Here is an 18911-nt window from a genome sequence, read left to right on the forward strand (position 1 = left end):
AGTATCATCACCTTACTCATTTCTTCTAGAAGGACCGTCCCCGCTAAGATCTGTTTATAAGTACCACCCGTTCTACGTCCTCCTAAAAGTCACACGTAGGGGACCGTTTCATATACGACACCTAACTTAACGTAGTAAATAGTTAGTTACAAATTGAAACCTTTTCGGCCTACGGTTATAATTATAAATATTAAAATTGAGTTATTGTAATCACTGTAATAACTCGTGTAGTCATTTTTCGGTATTTATATGAATATATTCATATGGTCTGTACCTAAATATACTTAAAAGTGAACTTGTTAGTTGACAACTTACTCCAAACAAAGTGAGAACTGGTCATCCCCAATGGTTTTAGATACTTCTGACCGACGTTATTCATGGTTATTGATTGACAGAGTAGGCGTACAAACACACACACACTTAATTATACTATGATAATTTGTAGTATAAGTTACGGATAGCTCGAAACAGTTAATTTCTTGCACTGATTGACGTAGTCAAATCCCCAATTTTTTGTACATAAGTCGATTTTTTTGATATGGTAGCGACGTCAATACTAGGTCACTTTCAACGAATGGATGACCGATCAATTTACTTGTCACCAATGAAAAAACCGACCGTCACAATCAAAGTGTGGCAGAATAAAATGAAAGAGTCCTGAATTTTGACAAAACTCCCCCGTCTCGGGAGTTTCTTTTTTTATAGTTTTGTAGTATGGTTCAGTAGTAGAAATTGTCTACTAATCTCTCCTCTCAATAAGTGATCGGGGGCGTCACTCCCCAGCTTAACCAATCACTTCGCTCTATTCTCACAAGCCTATCATAGCGCTCCGCTAACCGTTTTAAATCTGCTCTCCCCCCCTCTGACAGCTGTCATTTCAGGTGACTCGACGCAACCCCCCTCCACCCCTTTTCACCTCCTGTCCCTCTGAATCCAGGGTCAAGCAAAGCCCCTCCCCTTCAGACCGAACCCAACTATCCATTCACCACCACTAGTGTCTAGACCCCGGGGTCTTTCATCGGATCGGTTTTACCCTCCCGAATGAGACCCCTGCACAACGGGGCCTAATCGCCAAAACTCCATTACATTCATTTGTGTATTCCAGGCAATAAATATATATTCTTACATCAAAACCGTCTCTCCTGATTGAAACAAAAACAGAAACCTTTGAGTTATAAATTGTTCATAAAGTTGGCAGCAGAGAGTGCTGATCCACTTTAAAAGGAGTTTATTGTTTAAAAAAAATATGCAAACCTTCTCCAGCAGACTGTGCACTGTCTACATTGTATATGAGGTTCATATTTAATAGAAAAGCAGTATGAAAACCTGGGTTGATATCCCGAACAGGTGATCAGCATTTGACGGTAATATTTCTTCATCATTCATTTGTTTGTTGAGTTGAACTGTGATTGTGTCTTCATGGTGCAGAATTGGAAGCTTCCAGAAATGCCACTCAACCCGTGAACTGAACATCGGTCCCAATCATCAGGTGGTCCTAGAGAGAAATAAACCAAAATTAAGAACAGCTTAAAAATCAAATAATTCAGTTGATTGTCTGGATATTTAAGATGTTTTCTTCCAAGCTATTGGCCCTCGTAAAAATCCATGTCATATAATAAATACAGCTTTATAGGAAACAGTCTGACCTTCAGGACCAGCAGCTGAGTGTTCACCAGCTTCATCTTTCCAAGTGTCGGAAGAGGGTATCCCTTTGCAAGTTGAGCTATGAAGCAAAATTCAGACATTTAGAAAAACTAGTCCCAAAAATCTAATGTGGAAAACGTGGTCGTGATATAATAGCAAAAGTGTTATATTAGGTTTTAAGTGTATTGGACATTTCATGCATTAAATGAAGCTTAAATTGCTTTAAAAAAAAATGCAACACATAAGATGTAACTGAAAAATGTAAGGGGACAAATTATGACTTTAAAATTGGTTCAATATAATTTATATGAAAATGCACACTAGCAATATGCAACACAATTAAATAAATATGAATATGAAAAAGTTTGCTTTTCTGTCTTTTATGGAATCCCATAGAAACCTCACCCTAAATCTTACATTTCCCATATATTTATGTGTATTTTAAATATTTATGATTTATTTTTTATTATTTGAGTATTATTTACTTTTCCTGAAGTATATTATTTAAGTCACAATTTAAAATAAAATGCAATTTTCTGTCGATTTTCAAATGAAAATGGCATTTTAATTTTGTTTCTGAGGACTTAACCTGCAGTACAGTGGACAATATTAAAATGCAAAAAGCAAAACAGTGTCCCAGTTTATTGCATTCACAGTTAAATCTATCAGTCCTCTCATCAAGTCGGGTCTCTGTATTTCATATAGAGCACAAAGGGATAATGCAATATCTCACCATTCAATCTAGGTATCACCACCATTTTGAGGACCATTTGAAAGATGTTGTCGAGCGAACTGACCTGCAGGTTAGGGTTAGGGTTAGTTAGTTATGTTGATACTGAATGTGCACACTGTGACTTGTGTTAGAATGAGTTCTCACCTGAAAGTCTCCGACATAGCTCGTCCCCAGGGTCAGATCCATTCTGTGCAAATGAGGCAAATTAAACTGTCATGCTCGTCTTCACAAAGACCTTTTGGGCCCTTTTTTTTGTTTTTAGTTACTCACTTGTTTAGGGTGACGGCTCCGGCCAACCTCGTTCCACTGACAAACACTCGGGCGCTGACACTGGAGTCCTGTAAAGACAATATAGTGAGACAGTTCCCAACGTAGAACCAAACAAATGGCTTTTTATTTATCACACCAGCTGTGTAACCCACCAAGTTCAGGACAAAGAGAGGCGTAAGTGTGGCGTTGGGTTGGATAGCGTAAGCTGTCACCGAGGCCAAGCTCTGAACTGTCGCATTGTTGGGTTCAAACGTGATGATGGGAGTTTTCACCGTCTTCACCAGAAGTTTCATCATCAGACCTGGGAAACGCTTAGCAACCTGAAAAGCAAATATATAGCTGACAAAAAAACAATTAACTGGTGCGGAAATGAGCCCTAAAACCCAGAAATGAGTTATTATTTTACCACTTCTAGTTACCTCGTCTTTACTTTAACTTTTTTTGAATGGTTTGATGCCTGAAATAAGGTCTGTTGTAAACACAAGCTTAAAAGGTGGGGTAGGTAAGTTTGAGAGACCGGCTCGAGATACACTTTTAGTTATATTCCATGGAATGCTCTTAACATCCCGATCAATGAATATCTGAAGTGCTTTGACAAAAAATCCATAAAAAAATGTCATCTGTGGAAGCTGTAGCACTTTAAAAAGCATGACCAATCATCTGAGCCGGCCCGGCTAAAGTAACTGGATGGCCTACCTGCCTGTCAGCCTTCCATCTGTGCACAAACTTATCTCGTGCCCTCATTGGTCATGTGCTCGTTCGTGTGTGTTGTAGGAGGGGCTCTGTAAGGAAGTGCCAGATTTTTTCCGGCTGTGTATTTTCAAATTCTAGCACACTCGAGCTGGTTTCTCCAAAATTACATACCCCACCTTTAAGAGGCGTGTGCAAAGCGCGCTAGCGGATAAGGACGCACCGTAGCGGACGTCACAGTTGTTTAGTAGGTATCTGAAGACCGAACTTCCACTCTTTGTAGGGCCTACGAACAACAAACGAGCACCTAACATAATTCCGAAACATGACCTCGAGTCGAACCCGCTCCTACGCTTTCATGTGTGTATGGAAATGACGTCATCTTCATGTCTATGGTACAAATTTTATGAGACCATTTCATCTTCATGACTGATTTGAAGAAATGAGTTCATTTTCATATTCTTCAACCCAAACTTTACATGAAGTAATTTTCATGGGATTGATCGTCGAAAAATTTCTCATGGACTGGAAGGGAAATATCTAATTATTTCTTGTTATTATCAGTAGGGGGACAAGGTCGATTACTATACAAAGGTACGCTTGTTGCCGTTGTACTTCAAAAGTAACCAGGGAGAAGAAATCTCTTCTGGGCCTTACTACTATGTGCCTAGCACAAGTTTAGTTATCGCGTGGTTACTGGAGATTTATATTATCTAGTGGGTGGTTGTTTGGGTGTGAAGTCTGATTTCCCTTGGTCGGACAAACCTTTTTACACTCTTCATCATTTCATGTCCATAACACAAGTTGGTCACATTCTTCAGTCGTTTCATGTCCTATAACAACACAAACTTTCATTCCTCATGTTTCATTGTCGCGCGAGGCACGAGTCTTTTTAGTCGATTACTCATTTTTCAGGACTCATTGGGGGGCGTGCGGTTTTTATTGAGGCATTCATGGTCATTGCTTTCATAAGACATTGATGGGAGGGAGGGTGGAGACGTCAACCAATAATTCTTTAATCTGTCAGTACCAATGAACGTTTACAAGGAAAAGAAACAGAAAATCCCACTTTAAGATGTTGTACCCTTCGTAGTCCTGGAGGAAATGTGGGCGTCAGTTTATATATGTTATCGGGGTCTAGTTGTTGTACAACATGTAGCCGCAATAGGAGGAAGTGGTCGTTGTAGTACTGCTCTGTAAGCAGGTTGTGTCGACCTTCGGGAGTCGGACATGTAGTGACTGCCTGTACCACTCGGGATTTGGAGGACTAAGTGTTAGTAGTTACAAGAATGCACTCTAGTGTATACTATAAGTTGGAAAGACTGAGAGTTGTCTAGTGTTCCGAAGAGGGTAGGCTGAGTGGTGGGCTCACCAAACCTCAAAAGTAGGGCGTCCACTTTTCATCTAAGATGAGTAAAATATTTTTTCGTAACGAAACCATCTAACCATAAAGCTACATAAAAACATCCAGCTGCGTCTTCAATCTTAGCGTTCCTAGGGAGCGGTTTTTCGTTCACTCTAAAAAGGTCAACCTAAAGAACCGTCACAACAACGATCTGTTTAATCTTATAATCGTTGTGTGGAAATATTATGATTGTACAAAACAAGTCGTTCCTATATATAGAGTAATAATACTAACTTGCATTAACTTTAGTGCCTTCGATTTCGATAACAATCCGATATTGCACGATGCTAGTATGCAATGGTAACGACGTCTAGGTGTGGCGATTCGTTTCCGCCGATTACAAGACGTACTACTGCAATCGTCGGAGTAAAATCTGTTGAACAACGTTGGCGACAAATGATTCTGTGTGTAACTTTGACTAGCCGTATAAGTTTCACCCCAATAAAAAAACTGGAATAAATACAGTTTCTTAATTTTGANCGGCGTAGTGTGTTACTGATGGTAGCCTTTGTTACTTTGGTCCCAGCTCTCTGCAGGTCATTGACTAGGTCCCCCCGTGTGGTTCTGGGATTTTTGCTCACCGTTCTTGTGATCATTTTGACCCCACGGGGTGAGATCTTGCGTGGAGCCCCATATCGAGGGAGATTATCAGTGGTCTTGTATGTCTTTCATTTTCTAATAATTGCTCCCACAGTTGATTTTTTCACACCAAGCTGCTTACCTATTGCAGATTCAGTCTTCCCAGCAGAACTTGCACAATTGGTGGCTAACTAAATACTTTTTTGCCCCACTGTATATGTATAATTGATATGCTCTAGTTTCTTCACAAGATCATACAGTCTGATCATTGTATTTTGCTTTGTCTTAATGAGGAGAAAACTACAAAGCATGAAATTACAAAACAATGCATTCAAAATATCTTACTCAAAAACACAAAGAGAAACTACAAATAAAGTCTGGTCCCAAACAATATTTGGAAAAAAAGGATTAGGATGAACACTTAGATTGGATAGCAAGAGTATCCACGGTAAGAGTTTTGTATAACAATGCCTTATTGCAGCGTGTTGTACCATATCACACTTGTTGAGATATATTGCACTTCTCCAGAAGTGTTGCTTGTTCCTTTTAGTCTATTGACCCGAGGCCTCAGATTAGCTCTGGTAATGTCACTGTGAAGCTGCAAAGTAAGAAAAGGGGAAACTAAGCAAGACAAGGCAGCTAAGGAGAAAAAGGGAAGCTGGTTTCCCACAGGTTGTGAGATACATGGAGGCGAGCTGGGCCATGTTTTTCACAGGGAGATACTCTTCACCGATAAAAGCTGTTGTCATTCTGCAAGTTGCCTAACATCATTTTCTATTGAGGCTCTGTTACAAAAGAAGGACTGCATCATATCATCTGTTGAAAATGCGGTATGAAATGCTGTCAAATTTCACTCCCTCTTTAAGTTGCAAGCCTAAACACATGTTGTTCAGCAATTGTCCTGGCATTGTGCACTGTCTGATGATAAAAGGTAGAAGAGTAGAATTACACCCTTAAGGCCAGGTGACAATGTGGGTGTTAAGAGTGACATAATGCCTTATTCATAATGATGTCTGCCATTAGGCAACTCTCTTAATTGATTGTGATATTACCGCTTGAGTTTGTGTGATTGTGGAAAACTCGGATAATTAGCAGACTCTACTGCACTGTGTCTCAAAGAGGACTTTAATTATGCCCAAACTGCCTTCGTATGATTTTTCATCACTGCTTTTGTCGTAGCAACGGTTTTGAGTGTATCCTCATCTGACCACTCTATGTATTCCACTCTGCCACCCTGGATAGACAGCTGTAAAGATGCAAGGAGCTGAATAGCAAGGACGTTCAGGTCTGCTCCGTGTTGCCAGGATACAGCTGTCGAAGGCAAGGCTCAATCGCAATGTGGGTATTGGGATAAGTGTTTCTTCTTTGCAAACTGTGGCATTGGAAACATACAGTATCCGTCTTAAAAATTGCGGTTGCTTTGTGAAGGTTTTACTCAGTAATCTACAAAAAAGAAAATCTTACCTGATTATTTAAATGTATTCTACTAGCTACAAGGAGTTAAGTGTCTGCTGTTTCAAAGCCTGTGGGGACAGTTGGTGGATGCAGTCAGATGAAAGGCTTTAGTGAAACAACCACATATGCTCACACAGTGATTATTGCCCCAGTAAATCCCAGAACAGGATCATCAGGATCAGTAAGTTTTGCTTGGAAGAAGGCCAAACGTTTCTTTTTCACACTTAGTCACTTTCACATCCATTCTAATGCATTAACAAGACCAAGAGTTGAAATCTTGTTTTTGGAACAAGTCAAGTCAAGTTTACAAAAGGGGATACATTCATAACAAGTTTATCTTGGCTCATAGCCGCATGATAGTCTGAGAAGACTTTATAAAAAGGCAAACTCAGAAAATCAGTTTGATGAATTTGTGGAGCATGCAAATGGTTTGATGGTCTTGCATTTGACGGATTGTCAAAGCTAAACTTAGCACAACAAACTGTTTGTATACCGTATTCTGCTTGATCACAGAATGCCTTTTTTATAAAAAAGGAGAACTTGATTGTATAGCATTTAGTGTTTGAATGTCTGGACATTCTAAGAAAGAAGAAGTGTTTTACCATATTTTATCCTGTGTTAGATAAGAGGTTCAAGTCCTGCCCATGAATTGTTTCATCTTATACTGCTATTGTGGTTCGTACAGAATAAGAAAACTCAATTACCTAAAAAGCAACGTTTTGCCTTTGTTTCTGGAATCAGGTTCTTGAAGTTAAGAATTTGGATTTTAGGTTGACTGTATACAGTATAATCCAGCTGAGTGAGAATAATGTAGGTGAAGGAAACTATGTGTAACTGTGTTGTTTGCTATATGCTGGATAGTTATTGTACGAGTATTAGTAATCATTGGTGACAGATAAGTATCGACTGCAGGTGGTGAATACTTTACCTCCACTGCCACCCGCACGCACCCAATGTGCGCACACACAGACACACACACAGTTAAACAATCGTTTGCCCTTGTCATCCAGCCGGTCTCCCACTGATAGTCAGGTACAGCTACAGGGCCTCTGACACTCCCTTTTCTCCCCAGGGACAGCCAGGAACCAGACCAGCCTGTTTAGCTTTTTGTCTCTCTCTTTCTTGTCAATGTGTGACTCCATCCTAATGCTGCCTATACGTTAATGGATGGTTAAGGATGCCTCTTGCACATTCCCATTTAATAATACATATAGTTTAGTTTACACAGCCAACCCATAACACCTCCAGCCAACATGTCCATCTTGAGACCAGCACAGTTCATTTCAGGCATTCACAGTTGAACTCATTTGTAAAAAGGCTAATCAACTTAACTTCTAATCTAACAAAGAGCTACAATCTCGAGTTGTCGGTGGCCTCTCGTTTAGCCTTACTCCACCCGTTTGCAAAAAAAAGAAAATGTTAGTGTACACTGTTTATTCTTGACCAAGAAACCAGAACCAGGGCAAACATAGGTCACACATTTGTTATGTAAAGCATGGCTACTGTTGAGCATTTTTGTAGTGCAAGTCATTTAACGGCACTCCCATGAATCCTGCAATATTTAAATTTAGCTTTGCAATGTCAGGATTGTTGTTGCTTTTGTTTTACAGAAGTAACGATTAAGCAAGAGGAAAAAACAGCGGAAGAGGCCGACAACAGAAGCCAAGCCCTTGATGAAATAGGCCAAACAGGGGAGGAAGGATCAGTCTTGGACGAATCCGTGACTGGCAGCCCAAGCAATGTACAAGATGGATCATCTGAGCCAGACCTGACGGGTGATGCCGGAAGCCGACAACCAAACGGTACTGATCACTATATGTCCAAATGCCATTGAAAGTGTGTCATTCTTTAAAGAGGTACATCTTCGGCCATCTATTGATCAGAATCTGGCTAATTTGTACGATTCCCTGTCTTCAGAGTGAGTCAGAAACTTGTCATCCTAAATCGTGGGTGTGGAGTGCTCTGTTTTTTTTTCTTTGAAGGACAATAGCCCTGACTTTGAATTATTATTATGGAAAAATATGCTTGGAATCCCCCGCAACCTGTTCCAACTGACGCCATGACTGCTCTGGTTGTCACAGCATTGGGATCATATTTCCAACTGGCTGCAGATCAAAAGATTCGCCATTAGAACAGCAGACAGTAGTTGTGAGGCCTTTGGAAATCAGAAATGTGAACTTAACTGTATCGTTCCGCCAGAGACACATGCAAACTATTCAATTTACATTCGCTTGAATTCTCCTGAATGTACCCAGTTAAAACAGTACAGGCAACTTTTTTCCTCTGAGAATTATATACACGACTGCTAAGTGCTTTCTACCCATGGTGAGATAAAGTAAACTGTCAGTTACTAAAACAGGACTAGGTTTCAGAGTTGGTGATACTTTCTTTAAAACATCGTCCACATTGTGGTATTGACTTCCTGTGCCTGCCTCTATTAGGTGACAGGCCGTTCCATTGCAACCAGTGTGGCGTCTCATTCACCCAGAAGGGAAACCTGCTGCGACACATCAAGCTGCACACAGGCGAAAAACCCTTCAAATGCCCCTTCTGCAGCTACGCCTGCCGACGGCGCGATGCTCTCAGCGGGCATTTGCGCACTCATGCTGGTAAGACTCCTCCTCACCCTCTTCTCTTCCCTTTCATACTTATCCACCCCTGTTACCTTGAACACTCACTTACACCATTTTTTTTATATAAGACGTAAAATATTTTCTTCCTGATTAATGTTTTGTGACCTAATGTGTTTATTGTAAGAATTAACATACTGTAGCATGCTGGTTGGTGACTCTCTGTCTCATGTTGTTGCTGGATAGACGCAAAGGTGTTTTTTTTGTATGTGCATGATTTGGAGACTGCTGCGAGTGCTTTGTGGTTAGGTACCAAGGACATGCTGTTCCTTACTTGTTGAGAAACACATGGGGAGCGCTGGCTGTCTCGCTCAACTGTAACCCACTTTCCTATCAGGGAGGATATGCTCTCCCCTCTTTTGCACCTTTGAAATCGAGGTCAGACAATACCGTCATTTCTGCCAATGATGCCCCCACTGGGTTACTCATCCACAGTTCCCTTTTCAAATTGAGGTGAAGTGTGTTTTGGGTGTGCGTCCTAGAGTTTACACATGTCTGTAATCTCTTTCCCAGCTGCTACTCAGATGCTTTTTCTTTAATGGCTTTCTAAATGTGTGTCATCCTACTGTACATCTGTTTTCCACCATCAACCATGACCATTTTACTACTTTCACTTCCTTTATTGTTAAGCTGAATTAGTTTGGAAAATCCCCCGACCCCTTATTCCTGTAAAACCATGAGTGGTAGGCTACATTTGTGTTCCTCCAGTCATTCAGTAGGGATTGTGAGAAATGTGATGTGGCCAAGTTGTACTGTCATGATGTTCTCTTAGGTATATGTACTCACCACCCTACAGTAGGTAGTACTCCTGTTGTCTTTTGCCTGGTGCCCTGCCATGAAGAGCAGGTGTAGCCAAAAGAGGCAAATATAGCATTAAATGAGAGGCTGAGGAAAAAGGTTAGATAAGAGTGAGAAGAGAGAAAGAGTGGTAAAACAAAAGTGTGTGCTGTCCCTGAGGCTAAGTTAAATGTTGGAAAATGACATCATGCGTTGAGGCAAAGTATATTGTTGAAAGAATAATGCAAACCATTGAGTGGAAAATAATTTCACATTTTGTCAGACAGATGATTTAAATTCTAGCAAGTTCCCGTTTATTAGCCAAATGCAGTCAGTCAAGTGAGTCTGAGTGCACAGTGTGTGCCATTTGCATGAATAAGAATAGAGTCTGAAAGGTGGATCTTTAGGTTCCTCCAACATCTGCGCAAGGTCGTGTGTGGGTGGTTGTATAAATATGAAAAAAAAGAATGAAGTTTATGTTGTGTGTAGATGTGAGCCACTGAGAACACTGGAGTTATACCTGATGATATACTGCCTATTCTACTGTTTTGGCTTCACGGCAGAAAAGCTGATGTTCCATGATGTAGTTACTCTTTCAATATGAATATTACTGCAATGACCTTGCAGGTACAGCTACCAACACTCTAGCAATATTGAAACCCTTTGTCATTAGCCACCATTTTTCTATCAGTTTATACTCTCCTAACCCATTTTTTTTTTCAATCAACCCTAAATGTAGTTTCATGTTCTACAGATACAATGTCACACATAGACCACAAGAGTGCAGAGACAGCAGAAAACATGTCATCATTCCATATGATTCACTTAAAATAAAAATGCTTGCTGATGCACGATTGGCCATGACTGGTCCTGTCACTCTGTAACGAGTGGGTTTTATTTCCCTCATTCAAAGAATCAAGAAGTAGTTCAGGGGAAGAAATGTTACATTTACAGCTAGTGGAATATTAATTTCTTCTTGTAGAACATATTTAATGCCAACAAAACCTCAGCATCATTTTCTGTGGGAGAAAGAGTACTTTAGTTCACGTGTGACCCATAACATAACTGTGTGTGTGTGTGTGTGTGTGTGTGTGTGTGTGTGTTTGTTTGTTTGTTTGTTTGTTTGTGTTACTGCCTCCAGGCCTCATACTGAAACATTTCTGTGTTCTCTGTTCTAACATTGATAAGTGCTTTGAATCTTCTTCTAGTAATAGCTGTCACCATTATTATAGTGAATATATTACTACATTGCATTGCTAACAACGTAGTCTGGGTCACATCGGTAAGTTTATGTGGCCTCCAGTTCACTCAGTCCCTTTATGAGTCATGATGCTAGTCTTGAGCATACTCTACCACAGGACACAGACCTCAACACACTTTTGTATTCACATAAGTGCAGAATCAAGGTTTTAAACACATGTAAATCTACTTTTTCCTCAGTATGGAAACAGTTCACTGGTGGTGGCACTGGTAACAACTGTTGTCTCATATTTAAGCTTTCCTGTCAACTCCTTACAACTGTATGTGCCTTTATTATTATTTATAAAATCATTTTCAGTTGTACTTAGCCATTGATAGCAGTGATCCGTCCATTCATTGATACAGCGAGAAAGATAGGAAATGTCTTCTACATCTTTCTTTCTGACGATGTAGGAAATAATTGAATACATAGAAACGGCACAATGAATCACACCCCACCTCCTTAGCAGTTTACCATTGGAGTCAGTTTCCTACCACCACCATGGGATGCATGACAACTCCGCCATTCACTCATCAGTCAGCAGTGGGAGTTAGCTATATGAGACCAAAGCATTTTGAAATGCAAATTTCACGATGCAGCTATCTTTTTTTCGCCCACAAGTTTTAGTCCGTCTTACTGTCTGGCAACAGTTGTGTGGAATACTCAGACTAGTAGTGGAACATCCATGATCTCATTTGGTTAGTTTGTACTACTGACACAGTATTTACTACTACGCACTGCCTGAACATTGCGGCATTCTGCTTTATCTCATTGGACGCTACCCACTCTCATTGTCTGTGACAGTGAATGAAATTAATATGCTCTCCCTTGATGTCATTTTTAGTTGGCAAACCACACAAATGTAACTTCTGTGGGCGGAGCTATAAACAGCGCACTTCTTTGGAGGAACATAAAGAACGCTGCCACAGCTACCTGCAGGGCATTGGCTTGGATCCGAATGCCAACTCTTGCCCTTACCCAGGTAAATCTTTTTTGTTCAAAAATTAAGGAGGCCTAATTGTGTAATGGAAATGGTAATACAGTCAATTGTGAAAGCGCATAAATTAACTAATGTATTATATATTTGTTGTTTTAATGCAATTGGTCAAGTATGGAGATAATCTCTTACAGAGAGCAGTAAAAAAAAACACTTCAATGTTACTTTCATGTGTGTAGGAGTCCGTCTAGTTAAAAAACTAAATATATATATTCTTTCTAACTCCCTTCCCCTCACACTTTCAAGGTGAGGTCCCTAAAGAGCAGAGGCCCATGGCAGAGCCCAACACTATGGCTACCTTTGATCGGCCGCCCGTTATTGAGAGGCTGCACAGCAACGTGGGCAAGAGGAAGAGCACCACGCCGCAGAAATTTGTGGGTGGGTATTTTAAACATAGCCAAGCAGTCAATGGCTCTCTCATTTTTTTATAAATGTGAAAAGTCAGTGAGGACCAGCTGGCCTGTAGTGGTTAAAAAATGTGTTGTTGTATTGTGTTCCTAATTTATGAACTACAATACAAATCACTTGAAGCATAATAATAATAACATACTCAATAATTGCTTCGCACAAGTGTTGCCTCTTATTTCTATGTTGTGCTAGAATTGAAATATGTTATACCTAATACTTTTTTTACATATTTAGTTTAAGTAACTCTTTCCCTTCCTTTTCATTTTTGCTTGATAAAGTATTGTATATCTACGCCATACCCTGCCCTAATTATGAAGACAGATTTTTTGTCTGAATCTGACTTTATTTGCCACACTATTAGAAAAAAAAAGATTGAGCAAGCTTGAGCAAGCAGTTGACTGAGAGGCGAGGAAATGTTTTTCACTCTGTGGTTAGGTACACCTGTAACTTTGCCATAGCTCTTATCGAGAGAAAACAGCTTACCGCATCCCTGTTCTGCAGGGGTTAAACAGTGCAGAAGTAGATGGATGGGGATTTCCACCTTATTAGACTCGCATACAATATACATATGAAGTATAAAATATGAAAAACATGCCCTGAAATAAGTTTCACTGATAAGAAAGGACATTTTGTGATGTCAAGCCCTGCTGATATTTATTAACATATTTATTGTCTGCTGTTTTTGCGATTAAAGTAAAAGTTACCCTCCTCTTACACTATTTCATTGATATTTGTTGTGATGGGTATTTTACATTTGGAAACTGGTATAGTCTTGTTAAATCAGTTCCACACAGTCATAGTGCCACTGTCTTTCATGCAGGTGAAAAGATGGTGCACTACGGCTACCCTGAGCTAGGCTATGAGAGGGGCCTTAAGTATGACAAGCAGGCTGAACTGATGTCGGCCCACATGATGGACCAGGCCATCAGCAATGCCATCACGTACCTGGGATCGGACAACCTCCGACCCATGTTCCACCATCCAGGTCCCCCTCTCTCTATGGCTGAAGTCGTTCCCATGGTCAACCCCCTCTTCCACCAAGTCCTGCCAATGGGCCAACGCGCAGATCGGTCAGGAAACGGTGACACGCTGCCACTACATCCACCTCGGCCCCATGACTTCCTCAATCCTCCCACCACAAATGGTCCCACCACTTTAAATAGGCAGGCCAAGCTACGCCATCCAGGGCAAGAAGAATCTCCCAACAACAGCGGGGGTGACTCTGCTGACTCAGCTCGAAGCAGCCCTCATGAGAGGCCGTGTTACCCCGGGAGCAACCAGGCCCCTGGCCCTCGGTCTCGAGCCAGTCCAGCGATATTTTATTCTGGTGAGCGAGCTACAGAAACATCGCCTAGAAGCAGGGCAGGAATGGGGACTGGGATCATACGAGCGGCCACAGATAGGCCCGCAAACCGGGAAGGGCTGCGGGTGTTCGGACGAGAAGGCCAGGAGTTGCGTGCCTTCCAGTGTGAGCACTGCCGGGTGCTTTTCCTGGACCATGTCATGTACACCATCCACATGGGTTGCCACGGATACAGAGATCCGTTGGAGTGCAACATTTGTGGTCACCGCAGCAAAGACCGCTACGAGTTCTCCTCTCACATAGTCCGTGGTGAACACACCTTCCAGTAAGACGATGGGTAGGACTTAGAGGAAAGACAAAGAAGGGAAAGGAGCAATAGCCTGATATCCGTCCTTACCCCCAGGACTCCGAGATGGCTGTAGACAAGTGTAGCACAATCATAGCATAGTTTTTTTAAGCTACTTATTGTGAAAATGAACAGTTGAACAATCACATGAAGGTATGGGCCAAAGACTCATTTTCTACATATCTAATTAAGATTATTATTGTCGAAGGAAGGTATGTTTTTCTCTCAAAATGTTGATTAATTGTATAACCGAGCAGCTGCCAGAGGACTTTGACTAGTTAATTGTAGTCTTATTTGGAAATGTCTCGTGTTGAGCTTTTTCTGTCATCAGGCTTAATGCAAGTAATGAATGCATACAACTACAATTTAACTATTTAGAATATTATAATTAACAAGAAACAACAAAGGTAAGGACTTCCTTACCTTTGTATTAAATAATAATAATAATATAATAATAATACAACTGGGGATTTTTTTCATAGACATAATAGCAGTACGTTAATGAGCTCGCCCACTTACTGTAGAAAATCTCACAGGATCTGCGCAGTTTTCTTTTTCATTATTTTTCATGATATTGCCATGGACAGTTATGCTTCTTTTTCCTATGAATAATGGTGGAATACAGATAATGTTGATGTCTACCTTTGCTGTGTGTTCTAGCTGCAAGCAACCTGCCGTCCATTTGGAATTATTTGCAATATGTTTAAGTGTCTCTGATATATCTGCAGCTGTGGAAATATGACCAGTCGTTCCAGCAGTCTTCAGTCATCAGTCCTTAGTTTTAATTTAGTGTTTTTGTGTATTACTGCACAATTAAAATTAATTAGGATATATAGATTACTACCAGGTTTAAAAAATTCAAAACAAACTTTCAAAATGTAGTTATTTACTATATTCTTCCAATAGTGAATACATTGTGAATTATTTTTTAGAGACTCAGTCCTGTAGTCCTGTAGATATAAAGATAGATGCAGTATATAAAAGTTAAACACCTTGAGAATAACAAATTCATTTTAATTGAGGTCCAAATACTTATACAAGTGGCCAATGAGCATGTCACTAAACACAAATATACTTAATTTAAAGATGTCAATTACGAGTTTGGAAACAAAGTGTGGTAGGTCTTATCATAAATCAATATTTTAAATCACAAACAAATACAAGCAAATTCAAATAAATGTTGAACACTGTAAAAAGGCTTAATAGCTATCTGATAACAGAGAACTACCTCCAACCAACCACTTTGTAAGATTAAGCTTATGTGATATTCTTCTTTAATACACTTTGAAGGATAATATATTACATACAAAAAATTGTTTTAGTATTGCCTTTGCTACACTTGAGTAAAAGCAAGCTACGATAGCAGCCATGCTAGCGGTGTAAGCTAGCTAACTTATGTTAAAGGTATCTATTCCAAAGCATGCATTCTTTGGACAATACCATTTTTTAGTGTTTACAGTATTTACACCTCCCAAGTTTGTCTTCAATTGTCAGTGGTTGGTAAAGCACTTGAATACTACCAGTAGCACAGAAGAAGAAGATCACCAACTCCCTGTGGCTAGCTTGTATATTTTGGAATTGTAAAACGAGTCAGAAATTAGTTCATCATATTTGTAAAAAAATAATGTGTTTTAGAAAATATAATATTAAGAAAAAAGGCTTTCTCCAGAGACATTTCGGAACATTCTGGCAATTAACTCGTTCCCTTGTTTTTCCTTTAGAACAATGTTAGATCCTGGTGCGTGGCTTGTGTTGCTTGCAGTTTGAGAACACATTAGGATTCCTAAACTAGTATCATATTTTGTTTGAAACTGGCTTGACACCATGAAATAGCAAGAGGTAACTTTTAATGACTTAAACTTATGCTTTATGGCTATACCAAAGGGATAGAGGAGGTTAAAGACACTGCATGGGTTGCTTCACTCTGATGTACCTCACTTCATGCTTTAGGATCATCTTTTTGATCCAATCCAATGTGTGCTTGCTTGGCTGGATGGCTGTGTATATATACAGTAGCTATATAGTAGTTTAATTGTTGTTCTTTTTTCTTCATTCCTTTGATATAAGGGTTGGGTAGGGTCTTTGTGATTGGTGCTGTTATCCATAAGGTTAAAAATCATCTTATCATCCTATTTGTTTCTCCTTGAAATTACAGGGAAACATCAACAACTATCTTTTGGGGGTGCTCTGTCCTTGGCACCTTTAAATGTTGCTTAATGCAGCTTTATTTGCAGCTACATGCATTAAAAGGACAAAATCATGGAAATCAAGGGGAATTTTTGATGCTATTAGGTTGGCATGGGTTCAGGTCGATTTCTTGCCATAATGGCACTACATTCATGTATGACTTATACAGACTGCATACAGAACGGGACAGCTAGAGTTAACGTAAATGTAGTCGTAGTTTAACCATGAAGGCACTTCTCTAAAAAACTGTAGCATTCCTCTGACATTAAAATGCTCATGTATGCAAAATGTAAATAGCGAGTTAGAGAATTAGCCACTCGCCACACGCCACCTCAAAATATATTGTTCATCATTACAATGTGTAGAGGGTTGATTTTGGTAAGTAAGGCTGCACTTTCACCCTGCACTTTATGTCCATGCCCTGACTCTAGACAGAATTGGATTCCTTTAAATTAAGTGTAGAGAGAATGCGAAACAATAATTGACAGAACACGGGTTATCTTGAAAAATACACATAACATGAAACATTTGATTTGATTTACTATTTTTTGTCAGCATTACTAGTTTTAAACTTGTTAGTATCATACGTTTATGATCTGTTTACAGATCATCTTCTAAGATTTAACTCAGTGATTTACTCTTGTAAAGTACGTTCAATGTCTACCTGTGATCAAAAGGCAGCTTTTTCTATGTTTACATGTGGCTTCTCGTATGCTTAACTGGTGCCCAGCTAGCAAAAAAACCTACTGTCTGTAACGTATTGATACTGGAAATTGTTTACATCTCGCAGTTGTGATAATGTGATACATTCCTCTATGAAATAATTCCTGTATATATTTATTCCTCAAAACCTTGAATGTTAAGACAAAGGCTCTCATTGAACAATATAGCCTTTACATAGTACATGAAGGAGGAACATAAATAAACATACCGGTACTCAATTAACTTGAAATAGACATTATAAAAGACAGGATGTTCAAAGAGTTTTAATAGGACAGCCTTACCCAGTCTTTAAGTGAAGCAGCCATATGAACAAAAAAGAAAAAAGTCAGCCCTTAGTGTGTGAGAGGTTTACTTGAAAAATCTAAATCATTGCTATTGTTTCCGACTGCGGGGATGTTTTTGTAAATTTTGAAAATGTACGTAATGAATGTCTATTTTTCTGCTGAAATGTTAATGCAAATAGTTTTGTGAACTTTTGTTTTTTTTAAGTTTAAAAAAATGTTTACAAAAATCTAAGAGGCAGGGTTCAGGTGAATTGTATTTTATAAGAAATAATTTATGAAAAGTGTGTATTTTGGCTATGAATATTGAAATTATCCAGAAATGTGTGCCGATCTCTGATATTGATATCAACTTTCTGAATTGAGGGCTCTCAGGTATTTGAATAGGTTGTATATTTGTATGTCCTATAATATGTGATTTATTTATCAAAAAGAAGCTGGTCATTTTTCATGACTTTAATTAGTCCAACAGAGTGTGGTGAAGGAAGTTAGATAATTGATCAGTCCTGTTTTCAACATCAATGACATAACATGAAGACACACTCCAATGAAGAACACACTGTATATTTTTAAGGCATGGGTTTCTCTCTATTAAAGATATGATTTTACTGCCTTGCCTGTTTTGTGAATTTTGAAGAGAAGGAAGACAAACATATTGTTATAGTTTAATCAAAACATGCAAACTGTATCCTTACATACAATTAAAGATTTTATTGTGAGAAAAGATACATTGGTTGAATCTTGTGAAGATGTGCAAGGGCCAGAAACGGAAAAAGGTTTAAATGTCTGGAGGAATGACTTTCTTTCTCTGCCACGGTTTAATCTACATTTTTTCTTGTTGCAACAGCAACCTTGACGCTAATCACCAAAGGAGAAAATCAGCCCTAGTAAAATGTAAACAATGTGGTTTTGTGCTGTTATGTCAAAATGGAAATAGCCAATGAGAGAAAGACAACATCATCAGGTGACATAATGGATTAGTAACTGTATATTCACAGGATATTCAGACGTTACATCCTACTGTGTTCTATTTGAATGAAATACTTTTATCAGAAAAGCCAGGTCATAGTGTCTTGGATAATTTACCGCCCATGGAGCAAGTTATTTCTCACCACAGTTTATCTCTCTGCTTTTCAGCTGAATAACGACAACTGCTCTGTTCAATGTCATACGAATAACATGCTCTATGTGGAATTATATTCTGGGACAAATGTCCCGCTAAACTTTAATAGGTCAATTTCCC

The 18911-nt window shown here is 39.3% G+C and overlaps 2 protein-coding genes across 3 annotated transcripts in view; one reads left to right on the forward strand and one right to left on the reverse strand.

Moving 5' to 3' along the window:
- The window catches only part of ikzf2 (IKAROS family zinc finger 2), a 26840-nt gene extending 8458 nt beyond the window's left edge, over positions 1–18382 (forward strand). For both annotated transcript variants that reach the window (XM_010766416.1, XM_010766415.1), the window contains exons 5-9: positions 8387–8578; positions 9218–9385; positions 12268–12405; positions 12667–12798; positions 13649–18382. In XM_010766416.1, the coding sequence (XP_010764718.1) occupies positions 8387–8578; positions 9218–9385; positions 12268–12405; positions 12667–12798; positions 13649–14460 (1442 nt within the window). In that variant the 3' untranslated portion in view covers positions 14461–18382. The remainder of the gene's footprint in view (positions 1–8386; positions 8579–9217; positions 9386–12267; positions 12406–12666; positions 12799–13648) is intronic.
- On the reverse strand, positions 1147–2966 carry LOC104941327 (bactericidal permeability-increasing protein-like). Its single transcript, XM_010766414.1, has 6 exons — positions 2800–2966; positions 2648–2715; positions 2522–2564; positions 2378–2441; positions 1647–1723; positions 1147–1495 (listed from the first exon to the last, which is right to left on the reverse strand). The coding sequence occupies exons 1-6, from the start codon at positions 2941–2943 to the stop codon at positions 1454–1456; spliced, it is 438 nt and encodes a 145-aa protein (XP_010764716.1). The 5' UTR covers positions 2944–2966; the 3' UTR covers positions 1147–1453.
- Positions 18383–18911: the final 529 nt, after the last annotated feature.

Source organism: Notothenia coriiceps, unplaced genomic scaffold, assembly GCF_000735185.1.
Source record: "Notothenia coriiceps isolate Sejong01 unplaced genomic scaffold, NC01 NC01_scaffold00003314, whole genome shotgun sequence".
In the NCBI taxonomy this organism is placed as follows: Eukaryota; Metazoa; Chordata; class Actinopteri; order Perciformes; family Nototheniidae; genus Notothenia; species Notothenia coriiceps.